This window comes from Lygodium microphyllum, chromosome 20 (genome assembly GCF_053477565.2).
Source record: "Lygodium microphyllum isolate KBCC chromosome 20, Lygodium_microphyllum_v1.1.10, whole genome shotgun sequence".
Taxonomy (NCBI): Eukaryota; Viridiplantae; Streptophyta; class Polypodiopsida; order Schizaeales; family Lygodiaceae; genus Lygodium; species Lygodium microphyllum.
Genome location: NC_141154.1, coordinates 103,906,376 through 103,928,479, shown reverse-complemented (window position 1 = coordinate 103,928,479; position 22,104 = coordinate 103,906,376). Strand labels below are relative to the sequence as shown.

The 22,104-nt window shown below is 39.6% G+C and overlaps 1 protein-coding gene across 21 annotated transcripts in view; it reads right to left on the bottom strand.

Annotated features, from left to right (window-relative positions):
- Positions 1–22,104, bottom strand: part of LOC148019198 (kinesin-like protein FLA10) — a 130,438-nt gene that overhangs the window by 5,708 nt on the left and 102,626 nt on the right. For 9 of the 21 annotated variants that reach the window (XR_015687539.1, XR_015687545.1, XR_015687542.1 and 6 more), the window contains one exon: positions 13,231–13,924. The exons of 4 other annotated variants lie outside the window; for them this stretch is intronic. Coding sequence is in view for 7 of the 17 variants with exons in the window: in XM_087660728.1 (XP_087516854.1) it covers positions 6,835–6,845; positions 13,690–13,924 (246 nt within the window). In the remaining 10 variants the exon portion in view is untranslated. Of the gene's footprint in view, positions 1–5,808; positions 6,846–11,430; positions 11,541–13,230; positions 13,925–14,329; positions 14,808–22,104 lie in introns of those variants that run through there. 8 more of the 21 variants (XR_015687540.1, XM_087660728.1, XM_087660735.1 and 5 more) reach the window with 8 other exon arrangements.

Sequence of the window (22,104 nt, the reverse complement as noted above, 5' to 3'; positions counted from 1 at the left end):
GTGAAATCATAGATATGGCTCTTCCTAGTGGGGTTAAGCTTCAAGGACACTCTCTTACAAATGATTGATTTATGTTTCTCAAGGCTGAGAAATCTAATCCTGATAGATCAATGGCCATTTGGAGACTATTTGGTTTGGCCTACGGCATCAATATCGATGCACAAAAATCCACTCTCATTAGTTGTACAAAAAGAGACCCGCATATTTTGGTTAGCAACGTGGGATTATTTCTCAAGGAGAGATCACACAATAATGACAAGTTTATGTATTGATTGGAGTATACGTGGCCCCTCAGTAATTGATCGATTGGATGTCATCACACAATAATGACAAGTTTATGTAATGGAAAGCTCCGAACCGGCCTCTACATGTGCATCTCAAAGTTGCACAAATGATGATAAAAAGTCTGACCTCCTACTTCTTCCTTGTGCTTACTTGGACACGGAAGTCATTGCAAGAATTGGTGCATTGGATCAATATTATGCTATGGAAAAGGCAAGGAAATTGTTTGCTTCAAGTGTGGGTCTCTTGGCAACATGTTACCATGCCAAAGTGCTATCTTGTTGGATGTCAAAATTCATCTAACAACTTTGTGGATTGCCCTATTACGGTCCTTACGTGAGCAACATCATCCTTGGGGAGACATTACTATTGCTTTCATTGAGGTAGGTAACATCTCACATAGTTGCCCTAGAATCTAGGCCTCTTTGTGCCGTGCCTTAAATACAACTAACGAAATTAAACTACCACAATCTTTTCTTCTTTCACACTGGATTGCTTTCTAGGAAGAGATCATTCTTCAATACATGGCATCTATGATCTCCTTGCCTCTAGAAAGAAGGCTTACTCATTGCAAGCTGATGTTCTAGTCATGTCCAGGTTGTCTAACCATAGTCATAAGTAACGGGTGGGCCGGGGGACCTATGGGACGCCATCCCCAAGACATGCCCCTGACAAGACGCGTCACATTTGATCAAGATGTCACATTCAAGTGTCACAAAGTAACGGGACGGGACGCAAAATGTGACAAATTGTGATGTTTGTGATGAGAAAAGTGATAGCTATTTGAACGATTTAAAATGTCACCAACCGATTAATCGTGGGCTATAAATCGTGATGCATCGCTAATTAAAAAACAAGCCCACTTATCTATTTTTCATTCGTTTTTATCAACTCATATGCGCTTCTAGTTTCTCCTCATTTGGTAAAGACTCCATAGCGATTCCCAACACGTCAACTTTCAGCCAAACCCTCTGTGTGTGTATGTATGTGTGTGTGTGTGTGTAGATATGTGTGTGTGTCCAATCTTCCTTATTATCTCATGGCATCAAATCACTCTCGCCAAGGTGGTCATCATGGTGGAAGTAGGAGGTCTGATGCATGGTCTTGGTGGGATAAGGTGCATGATAATGAGCATCTTGGATGCAATGGAGGATCTTGTGCATGGATGTGCAAATTATGCCCATATCATCGCACAAGTGGGAGAAGAAAAGTTAAGCTTACTTCTTGCACATTGAAGTACATGAAGTGCATTATTGCCCCAACATGACTCCCAAGAAGAGAAGATAGCTCACAGAGAAGGATGCAAGGCTACAGGCCTTGTCTTCAGCGAGAAGAGCACCATGTGCGCCAGTTGTTGACCCTACTACATTTGCAACAACATCGACCTCTCAGTTATCTCATGCACCATCTAGCACCGGTGCTAGTCACACTGTTCGAGATGCATTTGGAATAGGAGCATCTTTTAGGCAAGCATCAATTGATCCTCCCAAGTGACAACACACTCTTAAAGCTATTTGGGATCCACAAAAAAAAGAGAAAGTTGATGCTGTTATTGCACGATTATTTTTTCATGATTACATTTCATTCAATCTTGCGAGGACAGAATATTTTAAAGCAATGTGCAAAAAGATTGGGGAGTATGGCGCAACTTATACTCCTTCATCAGAGACCTTGCGTACCACATTGCTTATAAGGGAAAGGCAAGTAGTGGAGCAAGTAGTTGAGAAAACCAAGTGTGCATGGCAAAAGAATGGTGTATCACTCATTACAAATGGATGGAGCGACTCACATAGAAGATCTATCCATGGGGTGATTGCTTACTCTCGAGGTGAGATGTACTTCATTTCATCTCGCGATGCTTCGAGAACAAGAAAATCAACTGATCCACTTGTTGCCAAGTGGGCAGAGATAGTGGAGCTTATTGGTAGAGATCTTTCTGTGGGGTTTGTCGATGGTGAGCCCGCAAATAGGGCAGCATGTGTTATTTTACAGAATGTCTATCCACATATTACTGTCACTTATTGCATGGCTCAATGTTTGAACAACTTGCTAAAAGACATTGGAAGGTTGCCATGGATACAACCTGTCATTGATAATTCAAACTTGATGGTGTCAGTTGTGCTGAATCATCAGTTCTTGCACCATGAGTTTAGGAAAAAGCCCAACAAAATGCTACTAAAATATTATGAAACTCGGTTTGCATTCAATTTTCTTATGTTGGGTTGATTGAGCATCTGCAGTGATGCTTTAAGATAGCTCTTTATCAGTGACAAGTTTACTTCTTTACCATTGGCTATCACTGCTGCTGTCAAGATAGAATGCGAAGAATTGGCAAAGAATCTCATGTTCTGGGAGGATGTGAAGTGCATTGATGCTATGGTGTAGCAAATAATGCATTTGTTGAGGCTTGTGGACAGTATGCAACCATGCATTGGCAAGGTCTATGAGGCCATGGACAAGACGATAGAGAGATTGAAGGATTTAGAGCCCGATGCACACAAGTATGAGTCCATCCATGACTTGTGCATCAACAGATGGAATTCTTACTATTTCCCCTTGCATACAGCAATGTTTGTGTTGGATCCAAAGTTTCAAGGTGGCAACCAAATGAAAGACAAAGAGGTTCAGATTGGTTGGAGGACTTTCTTGGAGAGAATGGTACCTAATGTTGATATGAGGATGCACTTTTTGGACAACAGTGAAGTTAAAAAATTTTGTTAATTTTTAAGTATATTTTGAATGTTTTTAATGACGTCCCAGTCCCGCATCCCCTATTTTCGACCGTCCCCATCATGTCCTCGTCCATGTCACCATCCTCGTCCCCTGTCACTTGTGACTGTGTCTAACTATCTTGACAAGCACATGGAAAGTGATATATTGTCATTCTTGGTCAGTCTTAGGGTTACATGTTGATTCAAATCATCTTGGAGAAATGTCTTTGACAACATTCCCCTTCACCTACATTTTAGCCTTAATCCCCATGGCTAGATTGGGCTTTTGTGCATGTAGATGATTTCTTGAAACAATTAGCTGATCATGTTTATCATACAATGGTTGAGAATAAGAAGCGGGTGACTACGAAAACAAAAAAAGTTTGGTCTTTTCACATAGTAAAGCTAAGTGGTGTGATAAATCGCTTCAATTGCCAAGCTTCTATACCTTGGGGTTATAGGTTTATTTAGACTACCTTGGAGGATCAATTTCAGCAACATTCCCCTTTGGCTTCATCCCCATGGTTGGATTGGGCTTTTATGTGAGCACATGATTTCCTAAAAAGATCATCCAATCAAGATTACCTTTAGATCTTGAAGACAAAAGATGGGCGACTCAAAAAACAAATAAAATTTGGTCTTCTCAAGATAGTAAGGCTAAGTAGTGGGATCAGCTGCTTTGATTGTTGAGGCATAAGGTTCTATTCTAGAAAAAGTTGTAAACATGGAGACTCCATATCATGGGTCTTCCCACAAGGGATACGCTCCAGCATAGCAAGATAAGTGGACGAACAAAGAGAGAGGAACATATTCATTTCGCTTGCACAGAGAGAGAGAGAGAGAGAGAGAGAGAGAGAGAGAGAGAGAGAGGAAGAAAGAAAGAAAGTTATATTAACGTCTACGAAAGGCCAAAGTGGCCTATCAAACCAAAATGCTACATACAAAATGTCTGGGCAACTTTCCAGGACCCAATTAGCTACCATCTAATGCTATGATAAACTAATTGAGTAGGTACAAGATGGTATATAGGTTGGGTACAATTCATATGCATTCCAAGTATGGTGTGGAACTACTCATGGATCTTGGTCATCCTAAAATGTCCCGCATGGGTCTATCTAACATCAAGAGGTTGAATCAGCAAGGCAAGGCCCTCCAATGGCGACGTAGTATCCCTTGTATCCTCAACACATGCCTCGTGCGGGGACGAGGGCCGGTTGGGCGTGGGCGCCAAGCTTTGCTTCTTGCCATGGCTATGGCTAGGGTGGTCCCCCACCCATGGCCGGGAGGTCAATGGGGGCTCAGGGGTGGGGATGGTAGTTGGGTCTCAATAGAACTTTGTGAGCAGGTGTTGGGCAGCTCCGTGTCTCTACTCTTCGAGGTCCGGAGGAGATGGTCTGTATGGCACAATATTTCCAGCAGGAAGAGCCCAAGGCATCTCTGGTCCTTCAAATCCATCACTTTGAAGAGTGGCCTGAATCCTTCTCTGAACAGGCAGTGGAAGCATCTCCAAATCTCATAGTACGCTGGGCACCTACATATGTAGTGTTCTTCTGTCTTCGGCTCGAGCTAGCAGATTTGGCAGATCCGATCTTCTAGGGGGAGGGGGTGGCCCCCATATGTACCTATCTCGACCCATAGTTGGTGTGAAGATGTACGAATCTGTCCAATGGCGCTGACTCCATGAGACAAGTGTGTGACCATGTAGCTTGGGCGGGTAATGAAGTCGTCCAAAGATATATGCAGGAAGTGCTCCCGGTAGAAAGTATCTTTGTCCCTAGGTCTAGCCAAGCCAAGTTTAACCTCCTCATGTATAAGCAATGCAACCAGCTCATTAAAATCAGGCATTTCAGCCCTCACAGACACAGAAGTGTCAAAAGACTTATACTCAGGCCCCAAGCCATTCAAAGTCACAACAACCATATCTTCATCTTCAACCCGTGAATCAACAAATGCCAGCTGATCCGCAATGGTCTTAACCTCCAAGACATAATCCTGTATAGATCTGCTCTTTCTCTCCATGTTGTTGAACTTCTACTTCAATTGTATCTTCCTGGCACTTGTGGTTGTGCCATAGTACTTGACCAAAATGTCCCATGCATTCTTAGGAGAGCTGCAGTTCATTATCTGCATTACCATGGCATCTGAGATACATAAAGACAGCCAGTGCAACATCCTACGAGCTCTTTCTGTCCAAGCTCGATGTAGTCGTCTCTGATCAGCCGTAGGTCACTTTGGGAGCTCAGGTTCAGCTTCTGCTCCAGTCACCAACTCCCAATAGCCTTTCCCTATTAAGTAGTTCTCCATGCGGAACTTCTATATGGCATAATTGTTACTGTCAAGCTTTTCCCCCACTATCTGGGTTATGTTGTCAGTGCTCTCTGCATTAGCCATATTGTACCAGACAATATTTAGTCACTGCCTGACTTCCTGCAAGCCAACAAGTATGACTGACCAAGTTCAATCCTCAACTGTTTATACAGTTTTCTGCAATTAATTGCAGTAAAAAAACAGGGTATTTCAGCCCAATGACAGCTCAAAACAGTCCACAAACAAGTGGTCTAACCCGTAGGTATAACAGTCAATACATATGCTATGTAGTTGCTTCAGCTTAAACTCCTGCAACCTCACTGCCAGGGTAAATACATACAGTCTGAAAACTGTAAACTGTAAGTAACCAGCTGTAATTTTAAGGCCAAAAACATTGAGTATACATGTCATACATGTCCCATAACGATTGCAACAGTTCAGAGATCTATCTCTGTATATGAGTTCCCAGTCAAGTCACTCTAACATAGAGTATGACATTTGTTGCAAGTACAAAACAAGATATACCTGCTGTATATTTCAGCCACAAAAAAAAAAAAACAGTCACTGTCAAGGTATTTCAGTCCCAAAGACTTTGCAAAATGCCATAACCTTATGCTACCATGCATAGAACTCAATACATGATCTTGACCTCATCCAAGAATGATCTGTCTCCAAGAATCAATAGCAATGAAGGCATTTACTGGTTATTTACTGTTCATGACATTCAAGAACCATGTCAAAGCATCTTGCTTTAGCTCCAGACATTTGCATTCAACTCCCTTCTCAATGCTCAAAGCATTTGACAAACATACGCAAGTCATAAGGTACTTGGAGCTAACCAAACTCAGCTAGTTCCCTTCAGGGGCAAGTAGTACATGCTGCCCACATAATCATGACACTTTTCAGCCTGTTAGGAGCTCACAGATCTGAGTAATTTCAGCAAGAAAATGCACCTTCCAAGCATGACATTTAATACATATGTCTTCCTGAGCATATGTATGCTGTATCAAGTCCTTTCAAGCATGTCAGAGAGCTTCAAATACTCTTCAATGTCAACTATATGCTGCCCTGTCACAAATTCCAGCAGACCTGTCACAATTTCAGATCTGTACATGTGTGTCACAGCTCATAACTGAGCTTACATTATGCATTTGTGTATCAGGGACTTCAATTCCCTTCGCAAGTGTATTATCAAGCATCTAATGACTTGATTAGAGCTTATCATCATGAGTTTCAATCATGAATGACCCTGCAGAAAAATGGCGCAACACGCTGGCAGCCTGGGGAGTTCACAGCAGCAAGCTTCTTCACAAATGATGTTCAATGCCTTCTCCAAGATGTTCAATAGAGCCTTTGAAAGACTCCAAACAAGCCAAGAACAACTCTTGAGCAAGATCAAGACCAAATGAAACAATGCATACCCTGTGTACCCTGTGTGAGCAATGGTGAGAAATGACAGGCAGCCCTCTTCTCTTTTCAACCTTGGCAAGTCAGTCTTCAGGTCTTCTTCCCGCATGCACTCCACAGAGCCCAGTCATGGGTGCTCTGATACCATGTTAACAATCACAGACAAAGACAAGAGTGAAAAAGAAACAGTCAGAGCAAAGTGCTCTCACATTCTTATATTATCATTCCACACACAACTTAGTGAATGTACAACCTAAGGTCACAAAGGACCATTCACACCAAAGCAGTTAAGTCCTAAGCACTGACTTATTTAATATCCGCATAGTGTGGTACAGCTGGACAACTGAAGTGTCGGTTATGGTCATACCAAGGATAGTAGAACGAGCTTGAAGTCTTAACATACCACACGAGGAGAGCCACATAGTATCAGCCACTACCTAGGGGGGAGATATGTGACGGATGGGAGTAGATGGAAAGACTTCTAGTATTGATGATTTCATGGATGGTTCAGACTAAGCCCTTTGTAGCACATGAGATTATCATAACAGAGATGGGAGCACCATCCATACTGAAACAGGCCCTCTTCCAAACAGTGACTTTCTTGCATAGGCTCTAGACCTTGCCCAGATAGAGATACTCCTAACTCGCATGAGAGACATCTAGACAACTAGCATTACAGGGGGATGCATAGTGTTGGTATACTCGGACACATGCATGGCTACGACTACATGATGTGCAAGTCAAATATATAGTGTTGATATGATAAAACATGGACAATTTGGTATTGAGAAGTTCTCAACCATGTAATCAGAAAGTTAGACTATAACAATGGATCGCATACCTAGGAAGGCGTATATCTTCATCTTGAGAAGCTAGGGCTCAAGGCTTTTGTACAGCTGGAAGAAATAAGTCTGACCAAACTTCCATGTTTGGAGTTTTAAGGGCTCATAATTATTCAAAAAAGAAAAGATACTTTGGTGCTCAAGTACTCTCTTTGGACAACACATTCTAGGTGGTTGTATGATCACCTTTCAAATATAGAACTATCATGCATATAAATGCTTTATCTCAAGTAAAGAACTAAGTTCATTGCCAGGGAGACCCAATTCTTGCCCTGCTACTGACTTAACATTCAGATCGATCCTCATCTCTTAGATATCACTTAATTGTTCATTGCAGCCATGCCATTTTCATTTGCAATTTTTGAAAGAGTTCAAGCTGTCCTATCAAGAGCTGCTTATCATTTTTCTATTATTGATGTCAAAGCTATTGTGTTTAGCATTAAATATGGTTTGGTCTCATACATCGTTTCTAGACATATACATATTCATGTATGCACCTACATGCACATATACATAGATATATACCTACATGTATACGCGCGCATGTGTGTGTGTACATGAGCATGCATGCACACATACACACATAAATGTATCTATGTATGTGTGTACATTGGTAACTCGGACAGGTTTGTAAAGCTGGTACATGCTTTCGAAGATAGCAAATACAAAATCTAATAAGACTGTGGAATTATGCAATTGATCTGTAAGTCTGCAACACGCACAGATGGAAAATACTTCTTTTAAAAAATCCATCATTTCATGGTCAACTACGAAAGTGCTTTGATTGCACTAAGGTGCTACTGTGTATCCTATTGAGGGATGTGGCTAAGGCGCTCAGTTCAGTAGTATAGGTAACACTTTCCGAGACAAGCTCAAAGTAGTTTTTATGGTAAAGTGGCAGTTCAACAGTTTGTTTACATACCAAGCTTTAAAGGGATCATCAATCTTTTGGTGGTTTTAAAATGATATGACAATAGTACTTGAGCAGAAAAGGCTATAGAAAATGTTGTGTTCAAGAAACATTTGAGGGATGACCTATAGATTTGGAAATGTGTTTGTTCAAATAGCATTCCACTTGTTAATGTTATTGAATACTGTCATTTTTACTCTTCCAGCTTAGCTATACAAACTACTAGTTTTTTTTCTATCTCTTGAGAACTGCTTCAACAGAGGCATATGCCATTGTATTTAGTCGGTTTGTAGCATGGCTGCATTTCTTTGATGTTTTTTGAGTGATAATTAGGCACACCTTTGTATTTTGGAAAAAAAAATGGATTACTGTATTATTTTAGAAGGATATGTTCTCACTTCACAATCATGCTGGGCTCAGTTATTCTGATTGAATGCTAAGATCTTGTACTTTTCTCTAGCAAAGTTTTGAGCCAAAATTAGCACTAATCCCAGCAACATACATGTTATAGTGCCGTTGAGAAATGGACTTTTAAAGCATATACAAAATTTGGACATGTAAGGATTTTAAATTCGTGAGAATTTTCTTTACCTCCCTCTAAAACCATCTGATATGATGTTGATATATTTGTCGATATTTTCATAAGATTGCATGTTTCACCAATGATTGGAGAAAGGTGCAAGAATCATGTTGCTATCTAATAATAGTACTCCCCAGCATACTTATTAACTATATTGACTTAGGTTGGTTTTGAGATCTGAAAATGGCATACTTCATGTTAAATCATTAAATCATTAGTGTTTGCATAGGTATGCACTTGGACATACTCTTCTTGCCTTTGTAGTGGAAGTGCTAAGATTGATAATAATAGTATTACTTGCCTCATCTGTTGTCGTATTGACTGACTTATGATTTGATAAATCAATTTTTGAAATCAACAAATAACTTCATGTGAATCATAAAAGCATACTCACAGTACCCTTCATATGATTTTGAACTCTTAATCAATTTCTCTCATTTTTTTCCTGAAGAAGCTTAGATTAAATAAGTAAAAGTATTTACATCAAGCCTTCTAGCCAGCCATAAAAATCCTAACAATTCACAAGTCAAGCCAAAGGCTACCAAAGCCTAGCACAAGAATACCATGTCGGTGGCACAATAGGAGTAGAGCGAACAATATCCAGCCAAGGAGCAGCCACATCAAGGAGGACTAGGTTCACTGAAACCATAAAAGAGATCAGTCATAACAGTAATCCTCAAACACGAGCCACATGACCACAGATCCTTAAGACTGAATCAAAAATGAAGGCATTATGGGTGCGGTAAATGTGCTAGAGGGCTGTCAATCTGAGAAAATGAAAGAGGCAAGGATGATGTGATTGCAAAGTGAACGAAGAAGATACCTTGCCTTGGACCCATGTAAGCATTTGTTGTCGAGTCATTGAGGTCCAGACATGGAAAACAAAGCTTTAAATTTGTCTCGCTAAAGGGCAAGAGATGAAGAGATGAATCAGTGTCTCATCACATGTAGTACAAAAGATACATCTACCACATGAGATCTTGCGGACATGTAGCACATTCCCAGTGGAAAGACCTCTGATAAGCAGTCTCCATATAAAACATTTTCTTGATAAGGAGTTTTGGACCTCCACAATTGAAGTCTATCTCGCCGCTTCACTTTGCTATCCCAAGTATGCCAAACTTTAATGGCTTTCTTAGTAACTTATCTCTTATCCTCTACCAACTTATGGTAGATCTAAAATACAATCATTTGGATTAGGTGTGGATGTCTTAACAGTATGTCACTACTCCTGAACGGTTAGGGAGAGCTGTGTTAACGGATGTCAATCTTCATATGGTAGCTCTCAAAATGGCATTTCTGCAAGCCCTATGTCAATCTTCATTTGAGCAAGGTACCTTCTTTGTCCACTTTGCAATCACATCATCCCTGCCTCTTCCATTTTCTTAGATAAACAGCTCTCTAACACATAATGCCTTGATTTTTTATTCAGCCTCAAGGATCCGTGGTCATGTAGCTCGTGTTTAAGGATTATTGTTATGGCTGATCTCTTCCATGGTTTCAGTGAACCTAGTCCTCCTTGATGTGGCTACTCCTTGGCTGGATATTGTTCGCTCTACTCTTATTGTGCCACCGGCATGGTATTCTTGTGCTAGGCTGTAGTGGCCTTTGGCTTGACTTGTGAATTGTTAGGATTTTTATGGCTAACCAGAAGGCATGATGTAAATACTTTTACTTATTTAATCTAACATTCTTCCGAAAAAAAAAAAAGAGATTGGTCAAGAGTTCAGAATCACATGGTTTCAGTGAACTTAGTCCTCCTTGATGTGGCTGCTCCTTGGCTGGATCTTGTTCGCTCTACTCTTATTGTTCCACCAGTATGGTATTCTTGTACTAGGCTATGGTGGCCTTTGGCTTGACTTGTGAATTATTAGGATTTTTATGGCTAACCAAAAGGCCTAATGTAAATACTTTTACTTATTTAATCTAAGCTTCTTTCGAAAAAAAAGAAGAGAAATTGGTCAAGAGTTCAGAACCATATGAAGGATACTGTGACTATACTTTCATGATTCACATGAAGTTATTTGTTGATTTTCAAAATTGATTTCTCAAATCATAAGTCAATCAATACGACAACAGATGAGGCAAGCAATACTATTATTATTAATCTTAGCACTTCCACTACAAAGATAAAAAGAGTATATCCAAGTGCATACTTACGTAAACACTAGTTATTTAATGATCTAACATAAAGTATGTCATTTTTAGATCTCAAAACCAATCTAAGTCAATATAGTTAATAAGTATGCTGGGGAGTACTATTATTGGATAGCAACACAATTTTTGCACCTTCCTCCAACCATTGGTGAAAAATGCAGTCTTATGAAAATATCGACCAGCATATCAGCATCATGTCAGATGGTTTTAGAAGGAGGTAAAGAAAATTCTCACCAATTTAAAATCTTCATATGTCCAGATTTCGTACATACTTCAAAAGTCCATCTCTCAATGACACTATAGCATAGTGTTGCTAGGATCAGTGTCAATTTTGGCTCACAACTCTGCTAGAGAAAAATACAATATCTTAGCATTCAATCAGAATAACTAAGCCCAGCATGATTGTGAAGTGAAAACATATCGTTCTAAAATAATAAAGCAATCTTTTTTTAAAAATACAAAGGTGTGCCCAATTATCACTCAAAAAATATCAAAGAAATGCAGCCATGCTACAAACCGACAACATAAAATGGCATATGTCTCTGTTGAAGCAGTACTCAAGAGACAAAAAAAAAACTAGTTTGTATAGCTAAGCTGGAAGAGTAAAAATGACAGTATTCCATATCATTAACAAATGGAATACTATTTGAACAGACACATTTCCAAATCTATAGGTCATCCCTCAAATGTTTCTTGAACACAACATTTGCTATAGCCTCTTCTGCTCAAGTACTACTCTCATACCATTCTAAAATCACCACAAGATAGATGACTCCTTTAAAGCTTGGCATGTAAATAAACAGTTGAACTGTCACTTTACCATAAAAACTACTTTGAGCTTGTCTCGAAAAGTGTTATCTATACTACTGAACTGAGCACCTTAGCCACATCCCTCAACAGGATACACAGTAGCACCTCAATGCAATCATCAAAGTACTTTCCTAGTTGACCGTGAAATGGTGGCTTTTTTTAAAGAAGTATTTTGCATCTCTGCATGCCGACTTACAGATCAATTGCATAATTCCACAGTCTTATTAGATTTTCCATTTGTTATCTTCGAAAGCATGTACTAGCTTTACAAACATGTCTAAGTTACCAATGTACACACACGCATAGATACAAACATGTGTGTATATGTGCATGCATACGCATGTACACACACGCGCGCGCGCGCACGCGCGCGTACACTATGTATATATCTATGTATATGTGCATGTAGGTACATACATGTATATGTATATGTCTAGAAATTATGTATGAGACCAAACCATATTTAATGCTAAACACAATAGCTTTGACATCAATAACAGAAAAATGATAAGCAGCTCCTAATAGGACAGCTTGAACTCTTTCAAAAATTGCAAATGAAAATGGCATGGCTGCAACAATTAAGTGATATCCAAGAGATGATGATTGATCTGAATGTTAAGTCAGCTAGCAAGGCAAGAATTGGGTCTCCCTAGCAATGAACTTAGTTCTTTACTTGAGATAAAGCATTTATATGCATGATAGTTTTATATTTGGAAGGTGATCATACAACCACCCAAAATGTACTGTCCAAAGATAGCACTTGAGCACCAAAGTATCTTTTCTTTTCTGAATAATTATGAGCCCTTAAAACTCCAAACATGGAAGTTTGGTCAAACCTGTTCCTTCCAGCTATACAAAAGCCTCGAGCCCTAGCTTCTCAAGATGAAGATACACACCTTCCCAGGTATGTGATTCATTTGTTGTAGTCTAACTCTCTGATTACATGGTTGAGAACTTCTCAATACCATATTGTCCACGTTTCATCACATCAACACTGCTAGAAAGTGGAATATATGATTTGTATGACTCGCACATCATGTGCAGATTTGATTATGTATCTTCTATGTTGATATTTGTAGCCTATCCCTCTGAATCAATGACAGAAGTTCCCAATACAGATTTGTCCACGTTTTATCACATAAAAACTGCTAGAAAAGTGGCAAATATGATTCATATGGTTATGGATGTCATGTATAGACTTGATTATGTATCTTCTATGTTAACCTTTATGCTTTGCTGTTGAAATCCAGAGCGCTATAAGAGCTGTTAAACAGGATAGCCTGCCCCTGCATCCTCTATACCGCACTTTGGAAAGGCCCCACAAATGCTTGGAAGTTGTGGAGAAATAGATACTGATAGGTTTTACAACAAAGCCTTCTGACACCATAGCAGTCAAATCTGCTTAGAAACTACTTCAGTAGTCAAGATAGGTGAGCTATGTGTCTCCATTGTTGGATCCCTCTTTCTCTGAGACATTAATGTCCAACAGCCGCAAAAATGCATTTTGATTGACTGTAATAGTCCCCTGAAAACCAGCATTCTTTATGCCACCCTTGCCAGAAGTACTCTTTTGTGAGGGCTTGGGTCTTATCCTGGAACTGAGATGGTCAACACAAATTCTATTTCGCCGACTGAAAGGCTGTAGCACTCTAACTTTATTTGTATCTAAGCCTCTGTACATACCTGAAACACCTTGCTTTCCTATCATATTGATGCTTATCTTATGGTTTCCTGCTTCCTCACTCCTCCCTCTGCTTATGCTATTGTAATCCAGACTTTTTTCCTTCAAAGAGCCTTCAGAGTACGTGCGAAGAGGCTGCATACTAGAAAATGAGTAGCTTCTTCTGGGAAGGTTTGCAATGCCTTCTATGATAGGAACTCTTGCATCTTGCTGCACATTTGTAGGCTGCAAAGCACCCTGCACAGTGCAAGGTTCCGGGAAAGCATTGGAATCGCTATAAAGTTCGCATTGCAAACCATTATCTTCCATTCCCTTAATAAAAGTGTTCCTATGCAATTATTGAATGGAAGAAAAAACCTTTTTGCTTGCAATGTTGTGCATTATCAGATCCAATCAAAATAAGTTCAAGAGTACCATCTTCATTGTGCAAAAAACACACAGTTGTCTGTTGAGAAATACAAGTTACACCATGAATTTTCTTGCAAAGTATCAATCAAACATGCATTCTCTAAATGCATGTATTGACATCCTTGCACAATGATAACATCCAGATGCCCAGTCCACCTTCTTATGAAAATCTTTCAAGAAACAAAAGTAAAGGACATATCTGCTATCTTTTACATGCAGAATACATCACACGTCATCCCAAGAGTTACCAACCATGTTGCAGACGTTATGCTGTCTGCAATTACAACAACTTGACATTGTGGGACAAAGAATGTTGTCAATGTGTGAGAGAAACTGGAACTTTTTGCAGTGAATCAGATGCATAAAATTTAGAAACAGCATCTTTTGAGCTGGTTCTCACATACAAGCTGAAAAAATAAGCAGATGAGATGGGAAAAGTTTCCATCTATCTTACATTTCGAATGCTATACTGAAATAGGAGAATTGGTCGCCCATGCTCTTGCTTGATAGCCCAAGGACTACAAGCATTGAAATGGTATCCAAAGATACCTTGGTAGTTCTATTATAATAGGATATGGCAGAGATTTGACATATGAAAAATACATATGCTACAAATCCCAACTTTCCAAAAATTTGGGAATGCCTTCAACTGGGTGACTCTGTCCGCTCTTTTGCACTTATTATGGCAATTCCGGAGAGCAACTGAACAAGGCTGGAGAAAGAAGCAAAACGAGCATTTTTTTCAAGAGAAAGAAGTTGAAGAAAACTTTTCTCTATAATGTTTTCTTCCTGGCAGTCCTGTTTTTCTTCTGACAACACTAATTATAAAGTGGTTGTCTAACTTGAGTGAACCATGCTCAGAAGAGTCACACATTTAAGTTTCTTTCTTAGTCTTGAGAAGGAAACAAAGGAAACAAAGTATCTCTCTTGGACTTAGAAAGGAAACAAAGCAATACTGACTGTACAGCATTGCTCAGAGGACTATCAAACTCTCAGACTCTCTATGCAGCTCTTGCTGGTGTTCCCTTGGAGTCAACATCAAAAACAGTTTGCATCAAGGGTGTGACAGTGCCAAACTGGTGAGCATTTCAAGCGCTTGGAGCTTGACAACTTATATTTATCCTCGTAAAAATACATCTCATCTTTTTAGGGACATGGGGCACATTCCACATTTGCTGCTACATTCGAGTGTTTGTTTCTTCATCTCTATTATTCTTTTTCTGTTGTGCAATTGCTACACATGCCAGGTCACATTTTCAAATTCATTCTTGCTTCAATGAAACAGTCACTTACTTTATTCACTTATTTCAGTTTTGTTTCCATGTACTGTTGTATTGATTCATAGTCTAGTGTTTTTCTAGGTCCAAACATGAACCTATCTGCTTGTTTTTAAAACCTGGTTCCCATGTGTTGTTCTGTTACTTTGTATGTCCAGTGTCTCTGTAGGCCCAAATATAACACTATCTGCTGCTTTTTGAGTCTGGTTCCTTGGGATGTATAAGCTCTGACCCCTTTAAAGTTGATTAAATGTGACATAGAGCACCTGGCTTAGACTGGTTGATGTGCCGCTCTTTGGAGGCAATTCCTAGTAATTATCCATTTTATACATATAAAAGCACATATCAACATGTAGGTTGCAAGGGCATAGAAAGAGTAGAATTAGGAGCCCTTGCACCATGACATTTGTCCTAAAGAAATATGCCAACATCAAAGTAGGATTGGAGTTATTCACGAGATTGTTCTCTATCTTGCACTATTTAAGAATTTTGTTTACCTCAAAGTTCTTTTCACGCATTTGCATCTACCAAGAATGCTTTCACTGATAAGACTTGTTAAAAACGGTCAGACTTCACTACCTGATCTAACTTGATGCAACATATTCTAGACTCACAAACCTATGGGTGTCATAGGTGTTGGATGTAAAGGCCCTTTACACCCTCCTGTGTATCTCCCGTGTATGTATTACTTCACACATGTGAACTCGCCCTAGCGGGTGTAAGTGTACCGTACCCTAAGTGTGTACCACATTAGTACACACCTATCAGTCGACTCTCACTCTCACACTCTCTCTCATTGTTCAGCATCTCGACTCACATGTGTGCTTTCTCTGCTTTCGCTCGTACTCATCAAACTGGTATCAGAGCACAAGAATCAGTGCAGGCAGTCATGACCGGCAGTCACTGCAAATAGTGCAGTCATCATCATTGTGACCAACAGGTGGCAACTGCAATAATGCTTGCCCAACAGGCAGCAGCTGTGATAACGCATGCTACAGGCATAACAAACTGGCAACCTTGTCGAGGCTGGTCAACTCGACGGCTAACAGACCAGGTGGACTGCACAACAGGTCAGGTGCAACTACTCAACGGATCAAGCAGACTACGGGGATCAGGCAGACTGCACGGGATGGCCCAGGCAGCAAACGATGGGCAGTGTGACACGCAAGGGTCAACGGCTGCCGTCATTCCGTATTTTTTTCTTCAAAGATTTTTGATATATTTAATCTCCCCTTATTTTTACCGGCTGTTCGCACGCACAAGCACAGAACACAGATCTGTGTGAATTTACTCCTAAAATTTGGGGCTTTTCCCAGATTTGGCGCCGGACACATATTTCAGTGATCTAGACCCATAAATTGCAGACATTGAGTGCACGGGTCTCGGAAATTTTGGGGATTTTCAGATGCAAGTGAATTTTTTGATTGGTTGAGCCAATTCCTTTGGAATTTGTGCACTCTTGAATTCCGAAATTGGTGCTTTTGCAGAATTTGTAAAATTTCTGCAACATTTGCCCACAACAGATGCTTAGGAACATGAATTGATGCAATTGGGACAGTTTCGCTGCAAAACTTTTGGGGCTTTTCAAATCGGTGATGCACTTTGAATCAATTTGAGCCTTGACAGTGAAATTTGCAGCAAATTCACTGCTGAGTAGGAGAAATTTGAACTTGGGATATTTCAAATGTTGTAAAAAAGGCAGCTTCTCTTGGTATATGTATTGCTGAATGCTCCTTATGCAGTGAAACAATGGTATATACGGCACTTGGGTTATTGCATTTGGGCACTATGGTGATGTATTATTGAAGTGGGTGTTGTCATTAATGCAAATCTATCAAATTTGATTTGTGTGCATGCTATACTTAGTAGTTGAGACTGAAATTGCAGCAAAACATCTACTTCTTGGACATCTTGGAAGTACAAGTGTGTGTACTTGCTGTTACATTCAATATCCTTGCTATTGACTGAAAGTATTCAGCACTTTATTGCAGTTTTTTATTGCTGAAGATGGCTGGCTGGCAGTGCATCTACATCTGACACAAAGAATCTCTTTGAGATTTGTAAATTTGATGGCAATGGCTTTGATCTTTGGAAAGATAGTATGCAAGGTATACTCTTTCTAAAGGATTGTGATGATGCTTTAGCAGAGCATAAGCCTGTTGCTTTGTCAGATGAGAATTGGAATAAAAATAATAAAAAGGCCATTACTTACATTAAGATCGCAGTCACAGATGATAACTTGGTTGATAGAAAGGGGCTTGATACTACCTATGCAGTTTGGGAGAAACCCAAGGCTACTTATGAGAATACAACTCCTGTCAATCAAGTACATCTCATGCGAAAGTTGGTCAACTTGAAGCTTGATGAGTCTAAGCCTGCCTCAAAGCATTTGAATACTTTCATTGGTATTTTGAGTCAGTTACAATATGCAAGCTTGCTAGCTTTTAATTCTAAATTGAGGGCTATTTTCTTGCTCATGACCTTGCCCGATTCATGGGAAGCATTGGTTGTGTCATTGAGCAATAACCCCAACTTGACATTTGATGGTGTGTGTGGTTTTATTCTCAATGAAGAGATTAGACGCAAGGCAAGTGAGAAAAACACTGGATCAGCCTACAATATAAGAGAAAGAACTAAAAAAAGATCCAATGTTGCAAATAAAAACAAAAATCGCAGCAAAAGCAAGGAAAAACAGCAAGATGTAACTTGTTATCAATGTGGTCGCAAAGGGCATAAAAATCCCGATTGCACTTACTTTAAAAGGGAACAATAACGCAAGAAGTAGGCTAATGCAAAAAGCAAAAAGAATGAAAAGGATGGCAACTCTACCCCTAAAGAGACAGAAAAAGCAAATGTGGTATCTAGTGTTGTTATTGAGCAGATAGAAGAGGATAAAGATGCTAATTTGTTGGTTGCATTTTCAGATCCACATGCTATGACAGTGGAGGACATGTATATCACTAAAACGGATGTGATAGATGCTTTGTTGTCAGCTCATGATGGTTTATCATAATTGTGGATTATTGACAACGGTGCTTCATTTCATGCAACCCCATCTTTGGAGTATTTTTCTTCCTATGCAAAAGGTAACCTTGGAAAAGTCTATCTTGGTAACAATCATACATGTGATATTGAAGGAATCGGCACCATACACTTGGCCCTTAAAAATGGTAAGGAATTGATCCTTCATGATGTTAGGTATATACTTGGCATCAAGAAAAGCTTGCTTTTAGTTAGGCAACTAGACAGCAAAGGTTACTTCACTACTTTTGGTGGTGGAATGTGGAAGATACAGAAAGGGTCTATGCTAATCACTAGAGATGGAAAAAAAGGGACTCTATATTATCTCTACTGCAAGGCACTTCCTAGAAAGCTTGTTGCAATTGTGAAAGTGTAGTCATACATAGAGTTATGGCACAAGCGTCTTGGACACATGAGCCAAAAGGGTTTGCAAGCACTTTCTTCACTTAAAAGAGTTGATGTGAAAAACTCAAAGCTTGACTTTTGTGATGATTGTGCTTTAGTCCACTTTGATGTATGCACCATGCCAATAAAAACTCATAGTGGTGTTCGTTACTTTGTGTCTTTTATTGATGGCTATTCTAGAAAGCTATGGGTTTACTTGCTTAAGAAAAAAAGTGAAGCATTGGATGTTTTTAAAAGGTTTTATACATTTGTTAATACTCCAAAGGGCTTAGAATTAAAATGCATAAGAACAGATAACGGGGAAGAGTATGTATCTAAAGAATTCAACAATTTTTGTGTTTCCTTTTGTGTATAGTCATTAGCAACCAACCGTGCCTTGTACTTGAGCTTCCCATCAATACATTCCACTTTATAAACCCATTTATTAGGGATAGCTTTTTCCTATCCTTGGGCAAAGGTACAGCTCCCCATGTGTTATTTGCATATAGAGACTTTATCTCTTCCTGCATAGCAAACTCCCACTTTCTCTTATGTTCACGTGATTGTGCCTCTCTAAATGTCAGAGGCTCACCCTCATCAGTCTCAACAAAATGCAATCCAAAGATGGCTGAAACCTCTATGGCTGCCTTCTAACACACGTAGACCTTACCCAATGATCTGTATTATTAGGCAATGGGCCTAAATCCTCAAGTATGTGCACACCATCACCACGCTGCTGATTTTCAGCATTTTCTTGCTGCTGTAACCTGTTTTCAGCATGTTCTTCTTGCTGTTCTATTCCATCCTGTGTACGTATTTGCTATCCATTATCTTCTAGCTGTAGCACAATGGGTTGCTGCTCATTTTCAGCATCAAAAGAAACATAATCTTCAGCTAATGGCTGCTGAATGGCTGGTTGTTCATGCTGAAATTTGACCCTGCCCTGAGAAAGACAAACTCTATAACCCATCTCCCCCTCATCTCCATATCCCATGAAGATGCCCTTGATGGATTTCATGTCTAGTTTGGTCCTCTCATCTACAGGTACATGCACAAAGACATCACAACCAAAGACACGCAAATGGTTATATAAAGCATGTTTGCCAATCCAAACCTCTTCAAGAATGCCCTTTTCCAATGCACGATTTGGAGAGCGATTGCATACATGAACTGCAATTTTAAGAGTCTCTCCCCAAAACTACTACGGGAGATTAGCTATGGACCACATGCATCTGACTCTCTCACAAAGTGTGCAATTATATTGTTCAACCACGCCATTTGATGCAGGATTATAAGGGACTGTCAACTCCCTCTTAATGCCATACATCACACAAGACTTTTTGAACTCATTAGAAACATACTCACCACCATTATCTATTCTTATAGCTTTTAACTTAAGCCCTTTCTATGTGGTGACAAAAGCATGAAACCTTTTAAAAGCATCCAACACTTCCTTTTTGCTCTTTAACACATACACCCATGACTTTCTATTGACATCATCAATAAAGTGGCAAAGTATCGTGCACCCCCATATGAATTAACAAGCATAGTACACACATCAAAGTGTACTAAATCACGAGCATTGGACTTCTTAACGACACCAAAGTAATAAGGAGACTTTACATGTTTTTCATATATGCAATCATTACAAAATTCAAGACCAGATCCTTTTACATCAAATCTCCCTAAAAAGGAGAGAATCTGAAGGCCTTTTGGCTCATATGGCCAAGTCTTTTGTGCCAAAGTTCCATCTGTGAATGAACTTCAATCACAGCCAAGAACTTGCCGGTAATGTTTTACAATGCAAACAATACAAAGTCACCTTTTTATTGCCTTTAACAATCAGCTTAGAGCCCTTGTGGACTTTCCAAGATCCACCACCAAAGTTAGTAAAATATCCTCTTGCATCAAGCTGCCTAAGTGACAGTAACTTTTCTTTGTGCAAGGTACATATCTGACATCCTATAAAGTCAGCTCTTGGCCGTTTTTCAAGGACCAAATGAATAGTACCTACACCCTCTATCTCACATGCAGCAATGCACCAAAAACCAATGCTATAGTCTATGACAGCAAACAACAAGCTGAATATTCAGTTAATTTCAGCCCAAAATTTCAGGAAATAAGAGCAAGATTCAGTGTCACTTTATTACTCACAGTGCCCAAATACAATACAACAATAGAAAGGATGACTTTTAGCAATATAACTAAAATTTCAGTATACATTACATGCATACATCACTGCCAAGTGACTCCCACTTCAGCAGTATCACCAAAAATACATCTACAACAATCCCATATCTGGAAAAGATCTCTAAGACAGCTACACCATGAATATTCAGCAATACATCAACTCAATAGGAGGTTCCTAACATGCATACTGCATACATATGTGCCCGAATCAACTTCTAATACACAAAAACACCAAAAAATTCTCTACAATTTCTCCAAAATCTACAAATGGGAGATAAAAAACTCATTACACTGCTTGTAGCACCAAAATTGCTTCAACAATATCCCCAAAGTGCATTTCACACATCAATTTTGCCAAAATCCACAAATTTCAGAAAAAGCCCCAAAATTTCACTGACAAATCTGCCCCAATTGCATTAATACATGTTCCCAAGAGCATTAAATGAGCAAATTTAGCAAAATTTCACACAATTTTACAAAAGCCCCAAATTTCTCAGGTCCAAATGTGCACAAATGTTAGTAAATTCAGCTCAATTGAGCAAAATTTCACTGATACATGAAAAGCCCCAAAATTTTCAAAGCCAATGTGCACAATATTTGCGATTTCGGGTCAAATATCACTGTTATGCATGAACAACATCAAATTTGGGAAAAACCCCTAAAGTTCGCGCACAAATCTACACAAATCTCTGAATTGTGCTTATATGTGCGAACCCCCATCAGTGTGAGCAACGGGCTTGCTTACAGAAAAAATATTAAAAATTTGACAAACCTGCCCAAAAAAACGTGACGTGGACAGCCGTTGACCTATCGCGTGATCTGCCTATGCCGAATCTACTTGTGCCTAACATGCGTTGCTTGCACCTGACATGCGTTGCTTGCACCTGACCTGCATGACCTGCGCTGACTTGTCGTTGCCTGTGCCTGACCTGCCTAACCTGTGGCTTGCACAAAAACGTTGTTGCCTAAGCTATCGACTACCTAGGAAGCTGTCGCCTACACTCACGCTAACCTGGGACTTGTCGACTGACAAGGCTAATGCATGACCAGCAAAGCTGACGACCTAATGTTTCTTCATGCAGACAAATTGGAGATGACACACACATCAAGAAGCGCACACACCTTAGCTGCAGCTCT